Source organism: Mya arenaria, chromosome 3 (genome assembly GCF_026914265.1).
Source record: "Mya arenaria isolate MELC-2E11 chromosome 3, ASM2691426v1".
In the NCBI taxonomy this organism is placed as follows: Eukaryota; Metazoa; Mollusca; class Bivalvia; order Myida; family Myidae; genus Mya; species Mya arenaria.
The window spans coordinates 78,482,395-78,497,758 of record NC_069124.1 but is presented as its reverse complement, the minus strand read 5'-3'; the positions used below and the strand labels follow the sequence as shown (position 1 = coordinate 78,497,758).

General features: G+C 37.2%; 2 protein-coding genes across 2 annotated transcripts; one reads left to right on the top strand and one right to left on the bottom strand.

The window, feature by feature from the left end:
* Window positions 1–3: 3 nt before the first annotated feature.
* LOC128228771 (28S ribosomal protein S27, mitochondrial-like) lies at window positions 4–7,060 on the top strand. Its single transcript, XM_052940272.1, has 10 exons — window positions 4–67; window positions 904–996; window positions 1,483–1,553; window positions 2,029–2,093; window positions 2,376–2,490; window positions 2,938–3,016; window positions 3,677–3,822; window positions 4,120–4,374; window positions 5,375–5,524; window positions 6,370–7,060. The coding sequence occupies exons 1-10, from the start codon at window positions 4–6 to the stop codon at window positions 6,760–6,762; spliced, it is 1,431 nt and encodes a 476-aa protein (XP_052796232.1). The 3' UTR covers window positions 6,763–7,060.
* Window positions 7,061–9,920: 2,860 nt separating this feature from the next.
* LOC128229289 (hillarin-like) lies at window positions 9,921–15,342 on the bottom strand. The gene is made up of 10 exons (XM_052941123.1): window positions 14,739–15,342; window positions 14,397–14,498; window positions 13,261–13,499; window positions 12,489–13,150; window positions 12,168–12,369; window positions 11,751–11,958; window positions 11,272–11,437; window positions 10,904–11,184; window positions 10,434–10,622; window positions 9,921–10,293 (listed from the first exon to the last, which is right to left on the bottom strand). Exons 1-10 carry the CDS (start codon window positions 15,015–15,017, stop codon window positions 10,084–10,086), a joined length of 2,538 nt encoding a protein of 845 aa, XP_052797083.1. The 5' UTR covers window positions 15,018–15,342; the 3' UTR covers window positions 9,921–10,083.
* Window positions 15,343–15,364: the final 22 nt, after the last annotated feature.

The window sequence follows — 15,364 nt, the reverse complement described above, 5'->3', positions numbered from 1 at the left end:
AAGATGGCGGCGCCCATGTCGAATATTCTGAGGTCATGGAAATTTTCGTATTTGAAGAGTGTAAGAGGTAATGAAGTTCAAGTTTAAAACTTTTGCTATTAAGTGTATGCATATCTACCTAACTGCATGTTTTATTTGTACGATTTACCAATGTAACAAAGCACTATTCGAGGCTGCAATATATTTTCGTGAACCTCAAACTGTCAACTACACCATGTACATGTCGAGTTATAAAAAATCGCAGTATTAGAAAGGCACGGCTAAAAATTCATACTTCATTAACACTCAATTTTAAAGCAACCACTGGAATAAACTGCGTACGGTGCAGGGTTCGAACACAACGTTAAAAGAATACTCACACAACACTTTAGTCTTTACCAACAATTACTGGTATTAGCATTATTCTTTATATTGTAGTCTAAATAAATGGATCGTACCAAATATTTGCTTTCAACCACAACCACTTGTCAGGGACACTGTTTACATTTAGAATGATGGTTGTTATAGACCAAAGTTGCATCACAAATATATTGCTGTTTCGGTGACTTACTCAAATATGATGTTTTGTCTCAATGAGGATGCCTTCTAGTTGTGGTTTAAATGCAAGGGTTTATACCTTACTACCAACTTAAGTTCAGTGAAGTCAGCAGGCTGTTAACTTATTGCTTAAAAGTTACTACTCGCCCTAGCATCAGTGTCATGCTTTGAATACGGTTTTGCATGTAAGCTCCTTTAAGGCATTATTTTACTCAAAACATCATGTATTGCATTGAAAGATTATGCAAATGGTGGTTCTTTATTTTTCAAATAAGGAATTCTGGTTAAAGCTGTTAAAAAGTTGAGCGTGCTGTTACTGTGACAGCTCTTTTTGCCATAAAATTGTTTATACCTTTTACTTGACAGTTATATGCAGAACTTACCTCTCGGATACATACTCCTGTGATGAACTATGGAATAAACGACTGGAAGCAAAAAGTGTTAAAGGCATTAATGCAAGTAAGTTGATTCTGTGATGTTGGTACATCTGCTTGGTTAAAAATATAATGATATTTATAATGAAAAACCAAACTCAAAAGTGTCCACCTTATATTCTCCCTTATACTCTGTTGCACTCATTTATTCTTTACTTTTGTGAGGTTATTTGTTGCCTGGTTCCCTTCAATTTTATCATTTTCACCTTCAGAAACATGCATTCAAATTGATATATATGAAGTCGCCATTATATTTAAAATCCAATACTATATAATACTATTTTTAAAAATGTGATAAATTAATTTTCATAAGTTCATGATATGACGGAATGGAATCATTGAAAAGTCCTTCATCAAGCATTAGTTATTGAGGTGAAAGCAATAATAATAAATGAGCAAGTGTGATATATATATAATATATAATGATGAAAAATCAATGTTAGATGTTTTTTGCACATTATGTGTTATATGCTTTAAATAATATTTGAAAACCATGGCTGTTTGTTTTCAGAGAAGTTTGGAATAGGCATATGGAATAAGTGTGATGAAGAGCATGCTGTTCAGCTATTGGACATGGATTTGGTAGGAGTGATATTGTTAAGGGTTTTATCCAGGTTTTAAAAAGGGCAGGGTCCTGCAGAAGAGGGACTAGGAAGTTTACGATGAAAAGGTCACATTGTATCATGCTGTTATGAACACAAACATTTTGAACTTGACAGTAACTTTCAAATACGTAAACTTTCTATGTATTTATTATCATAGTTTTATATAAACAAAGGATTTTTTGAAAGTCTGAAAAATTCAATTCTATGAAGGCAGAAGGGTCTCAATGAGAAAAGAAATGTGCTACCACAAATGGATATTGATATCTCTAGCCAAAACCTTATACTGTTTCTATAGCCTTTAATAAGAATATGTCAACATTCATTAAAGAGTCAATCATTTTCAATGCCATTCTTTTTCAGAATGTAAAACTTTGTGTATTATAATGTTTAATTACCTACATGAACTCCTTATTTCAAATAGCTTATAAAATGTATGCCATTGCTTTTTTCAGTTTTCAACAAAAGTAAACACACTCAAACTAGATGAAGAATATATAGCAAAAGAAGTCATATTCAGGTTTGTTTGTATAATACTATTTAAACGTGTTCATATGACTAAGCCAAGTTTGTACTATGTTAATCATTGCATAAGTAAAAAACACATTATGATTAAAACTCATCAAACAGCTTTGAAATTTAATTATTAATACAGGAATTCACTAAAAACAATCAAACCAAAGACAAACCACCGAAATTTCTCTAGTGACAGGCTTTCTCAGTATTTGTCAATAATGACCGTATCATAAAAGAAAAACCATGCCAAGTACATGCATAAATTTTAAAACTGAATCAATTTCAGATTCCGTCACAGCCAGTGCAGCTTCCCTATCAAAGACTGTATTGTCCACTCCATTGTGCGGGGCTATATTGAGGCAGGGTTTGTGGACAGACTTATACCACTGATGCAAGATAAGGTCTCTAACGCTATCTAGTTTTACCTCTTTAGTGGCATGTAGGTTTTACTAGACTTGCCCATTTGTCATTTAAGCTTATATAATTCCTTTTATTTATTTGTTCATAGAAACATCTTGCTAAAAAGATGGTCAAAGGGAGACAAACCTTACACGTTTTTGAAGACTAGTAATTGTCAACACAAATTCAGTTAATCAAAGGCTTGGGTAAGGCTGTACTTAGCTTGGAAATACTGATGGCAGTAATGGAGGATATGCATAATGGTTCATAAGTGACTTGAGTCTTGATGATCATGCAATTTCTATCTAAGGTTTGGACCAAACTGTATAAGTTATTTAGAATTTAAAACCTATATTTGTTAGATTTATGTTTTTAAGTGTGAAGGAATGATTTATTGAAAGAAATAATATTTTTTAACATTAGTTCTTATGTTTGCCTTATGTTTGCAGGATCAGTATGGGCTACTCCCTGATGATCAGGCCATGTGTATCCTGCTCAATTACTTATTGACTGAGAAAAAATATGCAGGTACCAGTTTGAATTAAGTGTGTTCTCCTGTGTAACATTATTATCATGATATTTTACTACAGTTGATTTATGATAAGAAAACAAAATATTTGACTTCATTGAGGATCATTCAATAGTGGAATGTTAGTGTTGCAAGGTGGCTTAGAACAACACTGACTGACAGTTGTCATGTGTTTCATTGGCTGTAAGGTAGCTTAGAACAACATTGACTGACAGTTGTCATGTGTTTTAGTGGCTGTAAGGTAGCTTAGAACAACACTGACTGACAGTTGTCATGTGTTTCGGTGGCTGTAAGGTATCTAAGAACAACACAAACTGACATTTGTCATGTGTTTAAGTGGCTGCAAGACGGCATAGAACCATACCTATTTAAGTTTGTTGTGTGTTTCAGTGGCTGCCAGGGGGCTTAAAGTCACATATTTTGATGGTTTTCATGTGTTTCAAAGGCTGGTCAGGTGGCGTAGATGCACACCTATTAATGGTTTTCATGTGTTTCAGTGGCTGGTCAGGTGGCGTAGATGCACACATATTAATGGTTTTCATGTGTTTCAAAGGCTGGTCAGGTGGCGTAGATGCACACCTATTAATGGTTTTCATGTGTTTCAGTGGCTTCTTAGGGGGATTTGAACCACACCTGTTGATAGTTTTTATGTGTTACAGAGGCTGGTCAGGTGGCATATGAGGTGATGCTGCAGGAGGATTATAATCACATCCTTAAGAACATGCTGGCCCTCATAGCCGCCGTCAAACATTTCACTCACACCTGCACCTTCAAGCGATATGAGCCTCAACAGCTCGGGGATGAGGTACTGACAATCATGTGTTACTGCGTTATGCTCACAATTTATGGTTGTATTAACTCAGTGCAGCAGTTGGTGCCCTTTCAGTGAAGTTATACCAATCATAGTTTTAGAATTGATTGATTTTTACTCACAGTAAAAACATACTCATATTCATGTAAATTTCCATGTTTCGATGTTACTATTGTAAGACTTCTAAAAGTTTTAAAACCTATCCCTATTTTAGATAAAGAAGAAGTATATCATATTGTAAATTTGTTTTTTGTGGGCATTCCATTGTAGACTTGTTTTTTCCCTTTCTAGGACCCACAGTATATTCCTAAATCAGTGATCACAAACCCATATTATGACGACCATTTTGATATAAAAGATGAAAGATTTCTACTTGGCAAGACTTTATATAACCTTGGGAAGCACACACAAGGTTTAGATGGAACACTGTCTAGGACTTTACAACTGATTGGTTTAGGGTTGTATGAAAAATTTGAATTGGCCAATCAGCTGTTGACTTCATGGATGAATGATTCTTCACTTGATACTATTGTGTATGAAATAGCTGTAAGTAGTTTTGTTTTACTTTAACCCAATAGTTTGACAAATTCTCCTCCTAAACCAATAAAAAAAAAAAATAAACCATCACAAAAATGGGTTTTTCAGAGAAAACATTAGCATTCAAAATATGCTTTTGATACAGTCCAAAAAATGGCTTTTAACGAACAGAAAGACTGAATTGTCTTCAAAAATGGAATGATGATGAAAAAGGTCAAACTATCAGAACGGAACAGAGCTGAGCCCTGATTTAGATGTTATCTTTAATAAACACCATACAATCTCACTTGTCTTAGCATCCATATAGCTGTCTTCTGGTAGATTTATTGAATAATGTTGCTGAGAAATGTTTAAATCATATATAAATGTAGCTTTATTTTATGTGAGAACAATTAACAAACAAATAAACAAAAACATTTTCAATTCTATTAGGTTTCCTCAGATGAACACATATCGTTTCAATTGCATTTATATTCTGATGAACGCAACAACTTGGAATGGTCTGGGCCTAATTTCCCACATCTTATATCTTAGTACAGGATCAAACTTAGTAGACTTTGATACTTTTATTTTGGTATAAATTTAGAAATCTCTTCATTTAAAGAGTTTTGAGACTTGTAAGGGATATAATTTTTTAAGAAAACCACAATTTACTACTTTGTAAACGCAAAACATTTCGCTTAATGAAACTAGATACTTAATAACATGTTTTGCTTAAGGTATCGTGAGAAATTGGTGCCTGTTTCAATACAAGAAGATATGTGACATCAATGAAACAAGTGAGGTCATTTTAGTTTGTTGATAGCAGAGAAAAACATAGCAAATAATGAGTGTGAATATCAACTTCGAATATTTTAGAATTTTGGTTCATCTGTGTATAAAACATTTGGTCAGTGGACAGATAATCACCTACTGTGCACTGACCAAATGTGTTCAAACACTGATGAACCCAAAACGTAAATAATTCAATCCTTCAATATATGGAAATAATTTTTGCATTCCTTGGCAGATTGAGAAGTATGAGCAGTACCTGGAGGAGGCTCCCCATAGGGACCCACACAAAGCTGAGAAGAAAATGGGTGAAAAAACCATTGATGACGAGATAGAGCTACTCCGCCTTACTCCTGATGAAAAACTGGACTGTATACAGAAGTTTGAGGCAAGTGTTCTGTCTATTCTTTACTCATGATAGACATAGAAAAGAAATATATTTATATATGTATATTCTTCAAGGTCCCTTTGACAAAAGGGGGAGACATATTGTACTATACAATAATTGATTAATAAGCTGTGAAATATCCTGTCTTATGGTCCGAAAAAAATGAGCAGCAGTTTTTACAGCTAATTAGTAAATAATTGTTTTATTACACAAAATAATGAATTTGGTATTTGTTTTGGAAAGAAAACTCGAGTACCCTTTGTACTTGTAGGGGCAGGAAATGAAAACAAGTTGTTTTTTACATAGTGATATGTAACTTTATAAACATTGAATTTCTCTTAATAGTAACTACTGTAAGGATTTGTATGAAAGTTTTCTAATGGACACATTCTGCAAATTATTCTCCTTGTACTTTGTCATCAAACAAATATTATCAAAACTCAACATGAAAACCAAGGGAAGGAATTCAATGAATGTTATAACATTGCTAGATGACAATGTCAAGTTGTGCTCTGTGCAAGATTTATAGCTCTTGAATCTATTGTTGCTTAGTTATCTCCCATTTTACTTTGATCTACTTGAAGGAATTTATCACCTTTTGCTGCATTGTTATCTCCCCTTTACTTTTGACCATATCTGATGCTTTCTGTCTTTCTTTCTTCAACCTTGCTCTCTTAAAGGGAGCAGGCAGCTTTCAAATGCAGCACTTGGAAGCAACATTACCAGTTATGTTTAATTTGCAAAAAACAACCATAGCTTGATTGATATTATCGTAATCTGGAAATGTTCCAGAAAACATTTGAAATTATAAACTTGATTGTCAATTCTTTTGTTTTTATTTTCAGGTAATGAAAAGGCAGCTTAAATCTAAATCAGGTACGGAAAATGACATTGAAAAAGCAGTTGAAGATTTTATTTGGAACCAGAAGCTCCCTAAATATGAAGAAACAGACACTCAGATTCTTAAAAAAAACTATGAGAAGTGGATGAGAGATCGTGAGAGGAAATTTGAGGTTGCAACTCGACGGGTGTTGGTAGCAGATGTGGAGGGTCGCGTCCAGGAGCGTCTTGAAGTCTTACAGGAGCGTCAGGAGCTGCTTGAGTACTTTGACAACCTGCCAGAGATACGCTTCCTACAGAAGTACCGAAAGGAGGAGGTTGAGGTTGTAGAGAAGCAGGAGGAGTTTGTTCAGGCACCAGGCGAGAGAAACATCAAGCTCAAGATCAAAAAGAAATAGGGATCGTGTGTCAAATGAGACTGAATTGTTATGGTTTGTGTTTTCAGTGATGCAGTGCTAAATGGAATTGATAAACAGTTATGAGTATCCAAATCATGTAATTTTTGTTTGTTGGTAAGAACTTAACAAAATAATTATGTTGTGTTATTGTACTCAGCCTGAAACCAACTCTTTGAAACTAGGCAGCCTCTATATTTCGCTAAATGATGAATAATGAATGTGTTCATTCAAAAATTTATGCTAGCAATGTGTATGATTTATGTTAGTTGTGATATGAATAGTAAAGTTCTTTTTTTTCTTTTTTGACTTGTAAGCTCTTACTGCCACATTCATGAATGTTGTAATCAAATCATTGATTACAGTACTCTGTTCAACATCTTTTATAATCATAATCAAAGTGCATGCATATATGAATGTAAAATAGATGTGAACAATAATTGTTTTTTAGATCATCTTTGCCATGCATATTAATGCACCAAACGTGGAACAATGATGATTATTCAAAAAATTTAACCATAAAAATAAATGGAAATCAATATATATTTTACTACATCTGTAACTGTAAAATAGGATTTTGTTCCCGGAACTTCTTAAGATTTCTGTGTGTGACAGACCTCGTACTTAGTTTTGTATATATGATTTGGTGGTTAGCATTCTTTAAACTTTGAACTGCTTAAGTGTGTCCCAAGGTGCCAGGACCTAAAAAAATAAATTTGGTTGAAACAGTTAACAGTGTAACACTGAACATGTTAAAATATGTTTTATATCATAAGGAGGGTTTAACAAACCCCCTCCACCCTGCCCCCCTTCCTTTGGTACGCTAGATTGTGAATGCCAGAACCACAATCTTTCCTTTAGTCATTGCTGAATTAGCTCAACCTATCACTCTTAAAGTATGCATTTATAAGGAAGTTGCTTGTCCGGACCATAAATCACAAAGTCCTGAAGGGATTTAAATCAAACATGGAATATAGATAGATAGCAATTAGAAAAAGTGCAGTGCACAAGGGCATTAAATCTGCTATCTGTATATCCTACCCTCAATATTTAATGAATTATCACTCATTAACCGTACTTTTTATACTTAATTTGCCTCTAAAACTTCATATACTGATAGATCTGATTGAGCAGAAGTCGAAATGCACAGAAACCATACCTCTGCCTTTGTTTCTTTTTAAATGATTGCCCTTTCTTTATTTCTTTGTTGCTTAATATTTGTCTGGAGCACAATTCCTTCGTTGAGGTATTGCCTATAAACTGCCTTCTTTTACAGCTGCATCCTACTGAGGAGAAGTGCAGTGCACATGAATCATAATTCTGCCTTAGTACTGCACTTTGTTTATTTTTAGTTTGGCTCTTCAAAAAAAGAGGGTTTTCTGCTTGCCACAGCCTCGACATTGGCATTGGGTTAAAAGTTTTGTGACATTGTTGGAATTTGAGTCATATCTTATTAACCATTCATTTGCTTGTTATGAAACACAGTTGGTCAAAGCCATCAAGCAATTAAGTCAGACACTATATGATCCTTAATTTAAATTATGGCATTTGTTTGACTTTGGAACTATTATTTTTTGGACAAGTTGGAATTGTTGCTCATGTTGCTTATGGCCCCTGGCTGACATCGACAGTTGCTTTAAAGTTTTTCAGCCCGTTAAGGCTTCTGATTCTATCTCAAAAATCATTTATACAAGACAAAATACTTCACCTTAGTGTGCAAGGCTATAGTGTTCAAGGCCTCATACAATTACATTTCGAGTTAGTTACCTCCATAGGTTCCTCGAGAATTCAAAATAACTGTTCACCATGACTAGCTGTCACTAGCAACATTCATTACTGTACGTTAAATGTCGAGGTCTCTTGTGTCAATCGTTAAAATGGGTGGTTTTGTTTAAACTTAAGGAAGCATACAAAGCCTTTCCATCTTTATTCTTATCCATCCTACTTGGCCTGAGCCCTTTCATTGCACAAATGTTGAAAACCTGGTTTTCGCCACATTGTGGCGTTTCTAGTTCATAATAGTTTGCGGCATACAAATATTCTTAAACCCTAGAACACTTACTGGTAAAAGGGTTTCTAAATAATTTGGCGCAATGTTATCCATATTTAGCTATCATGCACAGTACATGTTCCAGATACCCACCTTCCAGATTAAATTGCCATTGCCATTTTTGTTCATTCATAGAATGATTTCCAAACAAGTTGACAGGTATGCTCATCACATGAAAACGAAACACTGATTTTATATATCCACCTTTGCGTTATCTAACAAAATTTTCCAATTTGCGCTTCTCTTCCAAATTGTTGGTGTCTGCTCTTTTATTCTGCAAATGATATGGATTATTACAAAATCATTTGACAAAAATCTTTTCAACATTGAATTGAATTGTTGAGGAACATGTTTCTGTTCACAACCAGTTCCTTTGCCTTTGAAATATTTGGTACTCCAAAAAACAACTTGGAAAGTAATGTGTGCTCTGTTTCTTGAATTAGTACTCTGTCAGGGTACATACGTATGAAACAAAAGCTGTAGTATTTATTGTTAAAGATAATATTGTGTGTAATAAAAGTAATATTTATTCTTGCTTGCGGTATTGACGCAGGTTTAACGTAACCATTTGATATTATGAATGAGTTACCTGCCGGAAAACGCTCTCAACTCGTCCGTAAGTAGAACTTTTCCCGGACCCTTACCAGGTTAGGCATACACACTTTTTTTCATCTCTTACGCGTGCTTTAGGTTATGAACCACTAAAAAAATGCCCTCATGATATGTTCTAGAGAATGGGTCAATGTGCGCGCAAAATAAGTATTGCGCGACCCCCAACACCTTATATAAGATGAACGTTCTACTTGATGTATTCTAATTATTTAGAAAAAGTAACATTTCTTATAAAGAAATGAAATAATTGAGCGTTACCAATCTGTATTCGATAAATTGGCGTAGCGGCGTAGGTGTGCAAACAATCAGGTGGAAAAAAAAAATCATTAACGACGGAGTTGTCACTTTTAAGCAAAAGGTAGTGTCGGCGTTCAGTTTGAAATAAAACATGTCATCTACGTGTATACACGAAATGTAAAAAACTAATACTATGTTTATTTATTTTAAACGCAAACTGTTTCATTTCAATTTATTGACAACAAACTAAATTAGCACAGACATGCCACTAATTTAAAGAGTGGCATATTTCTCTAGGTCTCTATCTATATACGCGTATATATAATACATATAAAACTCGACACATTAAAACTTATCAACTGTATAGGATTGAATATCAAGATACTAAGCCCTAATACACTGTAGAATAGAAATATTGAGGTTATTTAGCGAGCGTGTTTGTCTGAGTCTGTGTCTTGACCATCAAGGAAACCCTCATCCTGGGACATGTTTCCCACGTCGTCTCGTGACGTCATCGCCGACTGCTTGTTGGAATTCATGATGAAATGTCCGTCTATGGTCTCAAAAGACTCGTCGTCGTCAGGATCTGTAGCATTCTTGGACACGTTATTCAAATGGGACAAAACATCGCTCACCTGTAAAAGAAGTAAGCCTTCCTTACTTGATGTAAAAATGTACAACATGTTAGACAGCGAAGTAAATATGAAATTTTAACATACACATGTTATATAAACGCATGATGTAATAGTAAATGCTTTAATGAAGTTTACGTCACCCAATTATAGAACGCCGCTGCAGCTAGACTGGCGGACACGATGTATGGTTTCGGTACGGAGTCGTGTATTCGGTTAACAGCTTGCACCGTGCCGCGGTCCGGCACCGCCTCCTCCTGGAAACGGCCGATACGCTGGATAATGCTCTCACGGCCCCGCCTCCGCAACAGGCCCTGGATGTACCCCCATCGCTGTAGACAGCAATATTAAAAGAAATTACAGATATTAGAGTTAGAATACAAAATAATATACTCAAAAGACATGTATCATGTGCTTTCAGATACGTATAAATCATAATCGTCAAAAACTAGAAGTCTAGTACATCAGTTAATTACACTGAATATTCACATCAAACAAAATTAATATTACGCAAGATTTGTCTTCAGAAATTCCATCACGGTATTAGTGATGTTTTTTATTTATTATTACTTGTATAAACCCTAACGACCAATGTCACTCCATTGCCTACAACCTGAAGCTCCCGCTTGTCCTCGCCAAGCAGCATGTACGTTGCCACCATAGTGTTATGCACGTCCTTTGGCGGGCTGTTGAAGTTGGCGATCTCGGAGACAGCAGTATGGTCAAGTTGGCGGACCGCGTGGCATGAAATTTCGATCCCCTCGAGGCACGTTAGAAGCTCGCGCGCCCGAGCTATGTTGGGCTGGAGAGCGTGCCGGAACTGAGATTGCTCTGCCTCCTCAACAGCCTTTGCCAGCGTCCCTTCGTGGCGTCGCATTCTTCCATCACGTAATCCTAAGACAGATTATATATACCATGAATAAATTTTAGTGGAGAAGAGAAAACAAAGCCAGTTCTGATAGATGTATGAACAACACCTACCTTTCTTGAGTCTGAGGTACTTGAGTCTGCGCTGGCCGCGAAGGAAGTCGTCATCTGGCTCAAGCTTGGTGGCTGTGTACTTGTCCAGTGCTTTATCCAGAGGCTCGATGTCGCGACCCGCAGTCGCCTCCCGCAACTTCCATCGTGCCTTACGCTGAAATACGTTCTGAGGACAGAAAGAGAGATTATTACAATTAGCATGCAGATCATCTTATTACGTATAGATTAACCAGAGTAGTCACAGGTTGCCATAAGAAGTAAATACGATATGTATAAGAGGTTTGAAATTAATACCTCAATGATTTTTGGAGTAATGCTCCGTACAAAAATGATTGGGAAGCACCCACGCACTCCCATACAAACAAGCTTATCATTTTAATATCCCCTTAGTATTTCGGCGGAGGTAAAAATTAAAAGGATATTTAGTAATTTACGCAAAATATACTGATTTTACTGTTCACTGACAGATGAATAGTTACCTCTCTTGCTCTGCCCTGGTCGTCATCAGTAAAGAGATAGTTGACGACGTTCGTGGCCTCCCCGTTCTCGTCCACCTTGTAAATGCGGAGCGCGAACTGACCGGGGCGGGGAAGACACACTGTGAACTCCGCCTCACTCCGCCCTTGTCGCATGCGGCAGTACTGGTGCAGCTCCGCGCTATCCGCGTCCGAACTCTCGATCTCGTGTCTGAAGTATTAGTTAGGGGTAGGTAGTTTTGTAATACACCTCTATTTGAATCATCATTGGAACGGGTCGTTTAACTATTTCTCAATGACATACCATAAGTCAAACGTACATTGCCTCTAATAGATATTCAAATAACTTAAATGTTTTTCGCTTATCGATTAGCCATACAGACATCACATGATGAGAAATGCATGTAGAATCGAACTTACTTGAGGAGTATTTTCTCGATAGTAAGGAATTTGATGATGTGTTCTTCTTTAGGCCTGTAGAATATGATGCCGCCCTCGTGCGAGGGGGACAGCAACCCTGCATTCTCGCTCAGGACAGAAGGGCCGAAACCTACCTCCTGCGGAACTTCCGGCTGGGTAACAAAATTGCTGCACGGCACATCGCAAATAATCTTGAAGTCGCCTACAACAGATCTCGTATTTAGCAATAGCGTTTGCAGTAAAGTTACTTTGTCTCCAAACAATATCAGTATGTTTATTTACGAGTACAGAAACAAATTCAAATTTGGATCTTTGACTTACCTATCCAGAAGAACCAACTTTCAATTCTGGCGAAGAGACACAGTTTGTACGTGCCGTCGACCGGAAACTGGACCTTCACGTTCCATGTGTCTTCGTTCCTCCCACACAGAACAACGTGACCCATTTCCTGGTCAATATCGGGGTCGGTGTCCCCGCTGTACAGTTCGTACATCAGTTCCGTCCGGCCCACGCTTTCTTGGGGACACTGTATTCTGATGCTACATTTTCCGGCTTCCGAGACAAGCACAGACTTGGTTTCCGACTTCAACTGCATCCCGGATTCATAAAAAGCCGATCGAAGGAAGGGAAACTTAATGAATGTGTTGTAGGTCACCTTTTCCTCCAACAACTGCCACTTGGACTCATCGGGAAAACAAAAACGAACAAAGTCTGACGGCTTTGGTGCAAAGAAGAAGTTGTTCAACACAGCCCCAACAGACTGGGACACTTCTTCCCGGGATGATTCAAGCAGTGTCCAACCTAGGGCGGGGCTCTTTGTCGCGAGCGGTGTGCATATAAGAAACGGGTGCACGAGCTGCCAGCCGCCGTCAACAAATACCGCGTTCCACGTGCATCGCGACTCCCGCACGTCATCCTCTCCTACCACGTGACTCGCAGACTTGTATACACCACGGATGATCACACAGGGAATGTCAATGGCTCTGTCAAAACAAGAAGACATGTGTCATGTAGAGAAACATGAACTATATACATGTTAGATTTAAGATTTTACGAGCAACAATAGTTTATGACATGTATTAAGGCAGTTTACCTGCATAGATTTGTCAAGAGACCCGGAAAGGTCCCTTTCTGTTCTTTGATCTGTTTCATGTAGTTAAGGACGGTGTCGAGCTTGGCGTCCTGACCGTACTGTCGGGAGCGCACTTTCTGGCCTGCCATCCACGTGGTGAGGGCGCGTACGCGGCAGATCTCCGGACCCACATCCCCCACCACCTGACAGGCCACATCCTTGAACGTCCCTTTCGGTGACACGGGGCTGCTGAGATTTGTCTGAAATACAGCAGAAACGGTAAAAATATGTCAATCATAAATGTTCGTTACGCATTTCTGATTCATATCTAAAAGTATAAGAAGACGGAATGACGCACTTAAAAGAAACGTACGTGGTTGGCATGGATTAATAGTTATGGAATTTGAAGAGTAAGGGCCTAAAAGGCTGAGTTAAAATAGTTTATTTCTACTTTTTAATTATTCAAATAAATACTAACACGACCTTTGTACTGGGTTCTTTGAACTGATTCCTCAATGAAATATTGATCACGTGTACGCAGATTTCCTTATAGACAATTTCCTTCTAACGTTAACAAGATTTTAACCTGTCGTTTCTTTTGGTGCAAATGACACATTCAAATGTTGGACCGATTTTGTTTTCAATGTAAAACAATATTATTACAGTTGGAAACTAATATTTGTTGAACCTGTACCGAAAGGACTTGGAAGGAATTGAAATGCACTGACACTGACCCGGTTTTAATAATAACTTAGCGTTATTTTAAGACATATAATTTGATCAGAGACAGATTTGATCATACAGATAGCACTAAAAAGTCAAGGTTTAAATTCGTCTTGTTCATCACGAAATACTCGTGTACGAATAAGTGTCTGCCAAAGACCAAACCACAAGTAAACCCTTTTTTCAATATTCCATTGTTGACGCAAGTATAACCCGATATTTACCCAACAACAAAGATCTTTAATACGTAATAAAACACTTCGAATGCTTCCAGCAAGTCCTTTTAAGCTGCTGTTTTACCTCTAACGTCACACAGACGGACATTTATTATTCAAATGAACAGGTGGATGCGTTTTTATTGTGCAACTGTGTTATTTGTATTGATTCTGCGTTGCCTACATTTCTTACAAATATTATAACGGAAATGGACGAACGTGTATGACAGCGAAGTCGACTCTCTGTAGCGCGGTTCTGTCGGCGGTGGGACGGCCGGCACGGGGAGGTGGGTAGGAGATGTCCGTCATCAGCGTCTCCTCCTGGGAGGAAGATAACATGGACGTACAGTAATGCAAATAAAACAACAATTATTATCAATTTCGATTTGAACTAAAATATCCTCGTGTATAAAGAGTTAAAATTGGAGTACATATGCGGCATAGAATGAAAATAATTATTTAAAATATTATATATATACATAGTGACAAGGTACTGTTTACCTAGTTGTATATACAATAAAACCTTCCATTGCATTGTTTTGTATGAAGTAGCGCACTTACATCTGCACCTGCCTCCAGCTCCCAGTTTCCGGTTAGGTCGAGTTTCTCAGCTTCATATGGCACGAAATCGCTGTGTATTCCCTCCCCCTCTGCGCCTGTCCGCGACCGCCTTCCATCCGAGTTCCGCCTCATTCCCTTTGGTGGTTGCCGGTGCTCAGGAGCCAGCAGGCTCTCATTCCTACTCTTTGCCGTGGACTTCTGCCTCTTCGGTGTCGTGTTTTTACCTACGTCCTTCGGCTTCCGATCCTTGGTTTTGGTCTTTGAACTACCGCTACCCATTATCAAGTTATTCAAGTCATTTCACTCCAATCTTTTGCTGCAATATCCAATTGTTGCAGTATGTACACTTGTTTTCTTTTGTACTCAATAATAGTAATAAATTACGTATATTTGTTTGTATGGCAATTATTAATTTAGCGTCAATATGCCATTAAACTAGACCCATGACCGATCAAAAGCCTTTCTGGTCTGTGCGTTCATTGACGTATTCTAAAACCTTACGAAACTAATGGTGTATCACTTTGAAATAACTTAAACAATCGATGGATGGAATTTTTTAATGAAGAATACAGGAATATTGTATCACCATCACGCAATACAAAAAAATCACAACCGTTGGCCCAAAC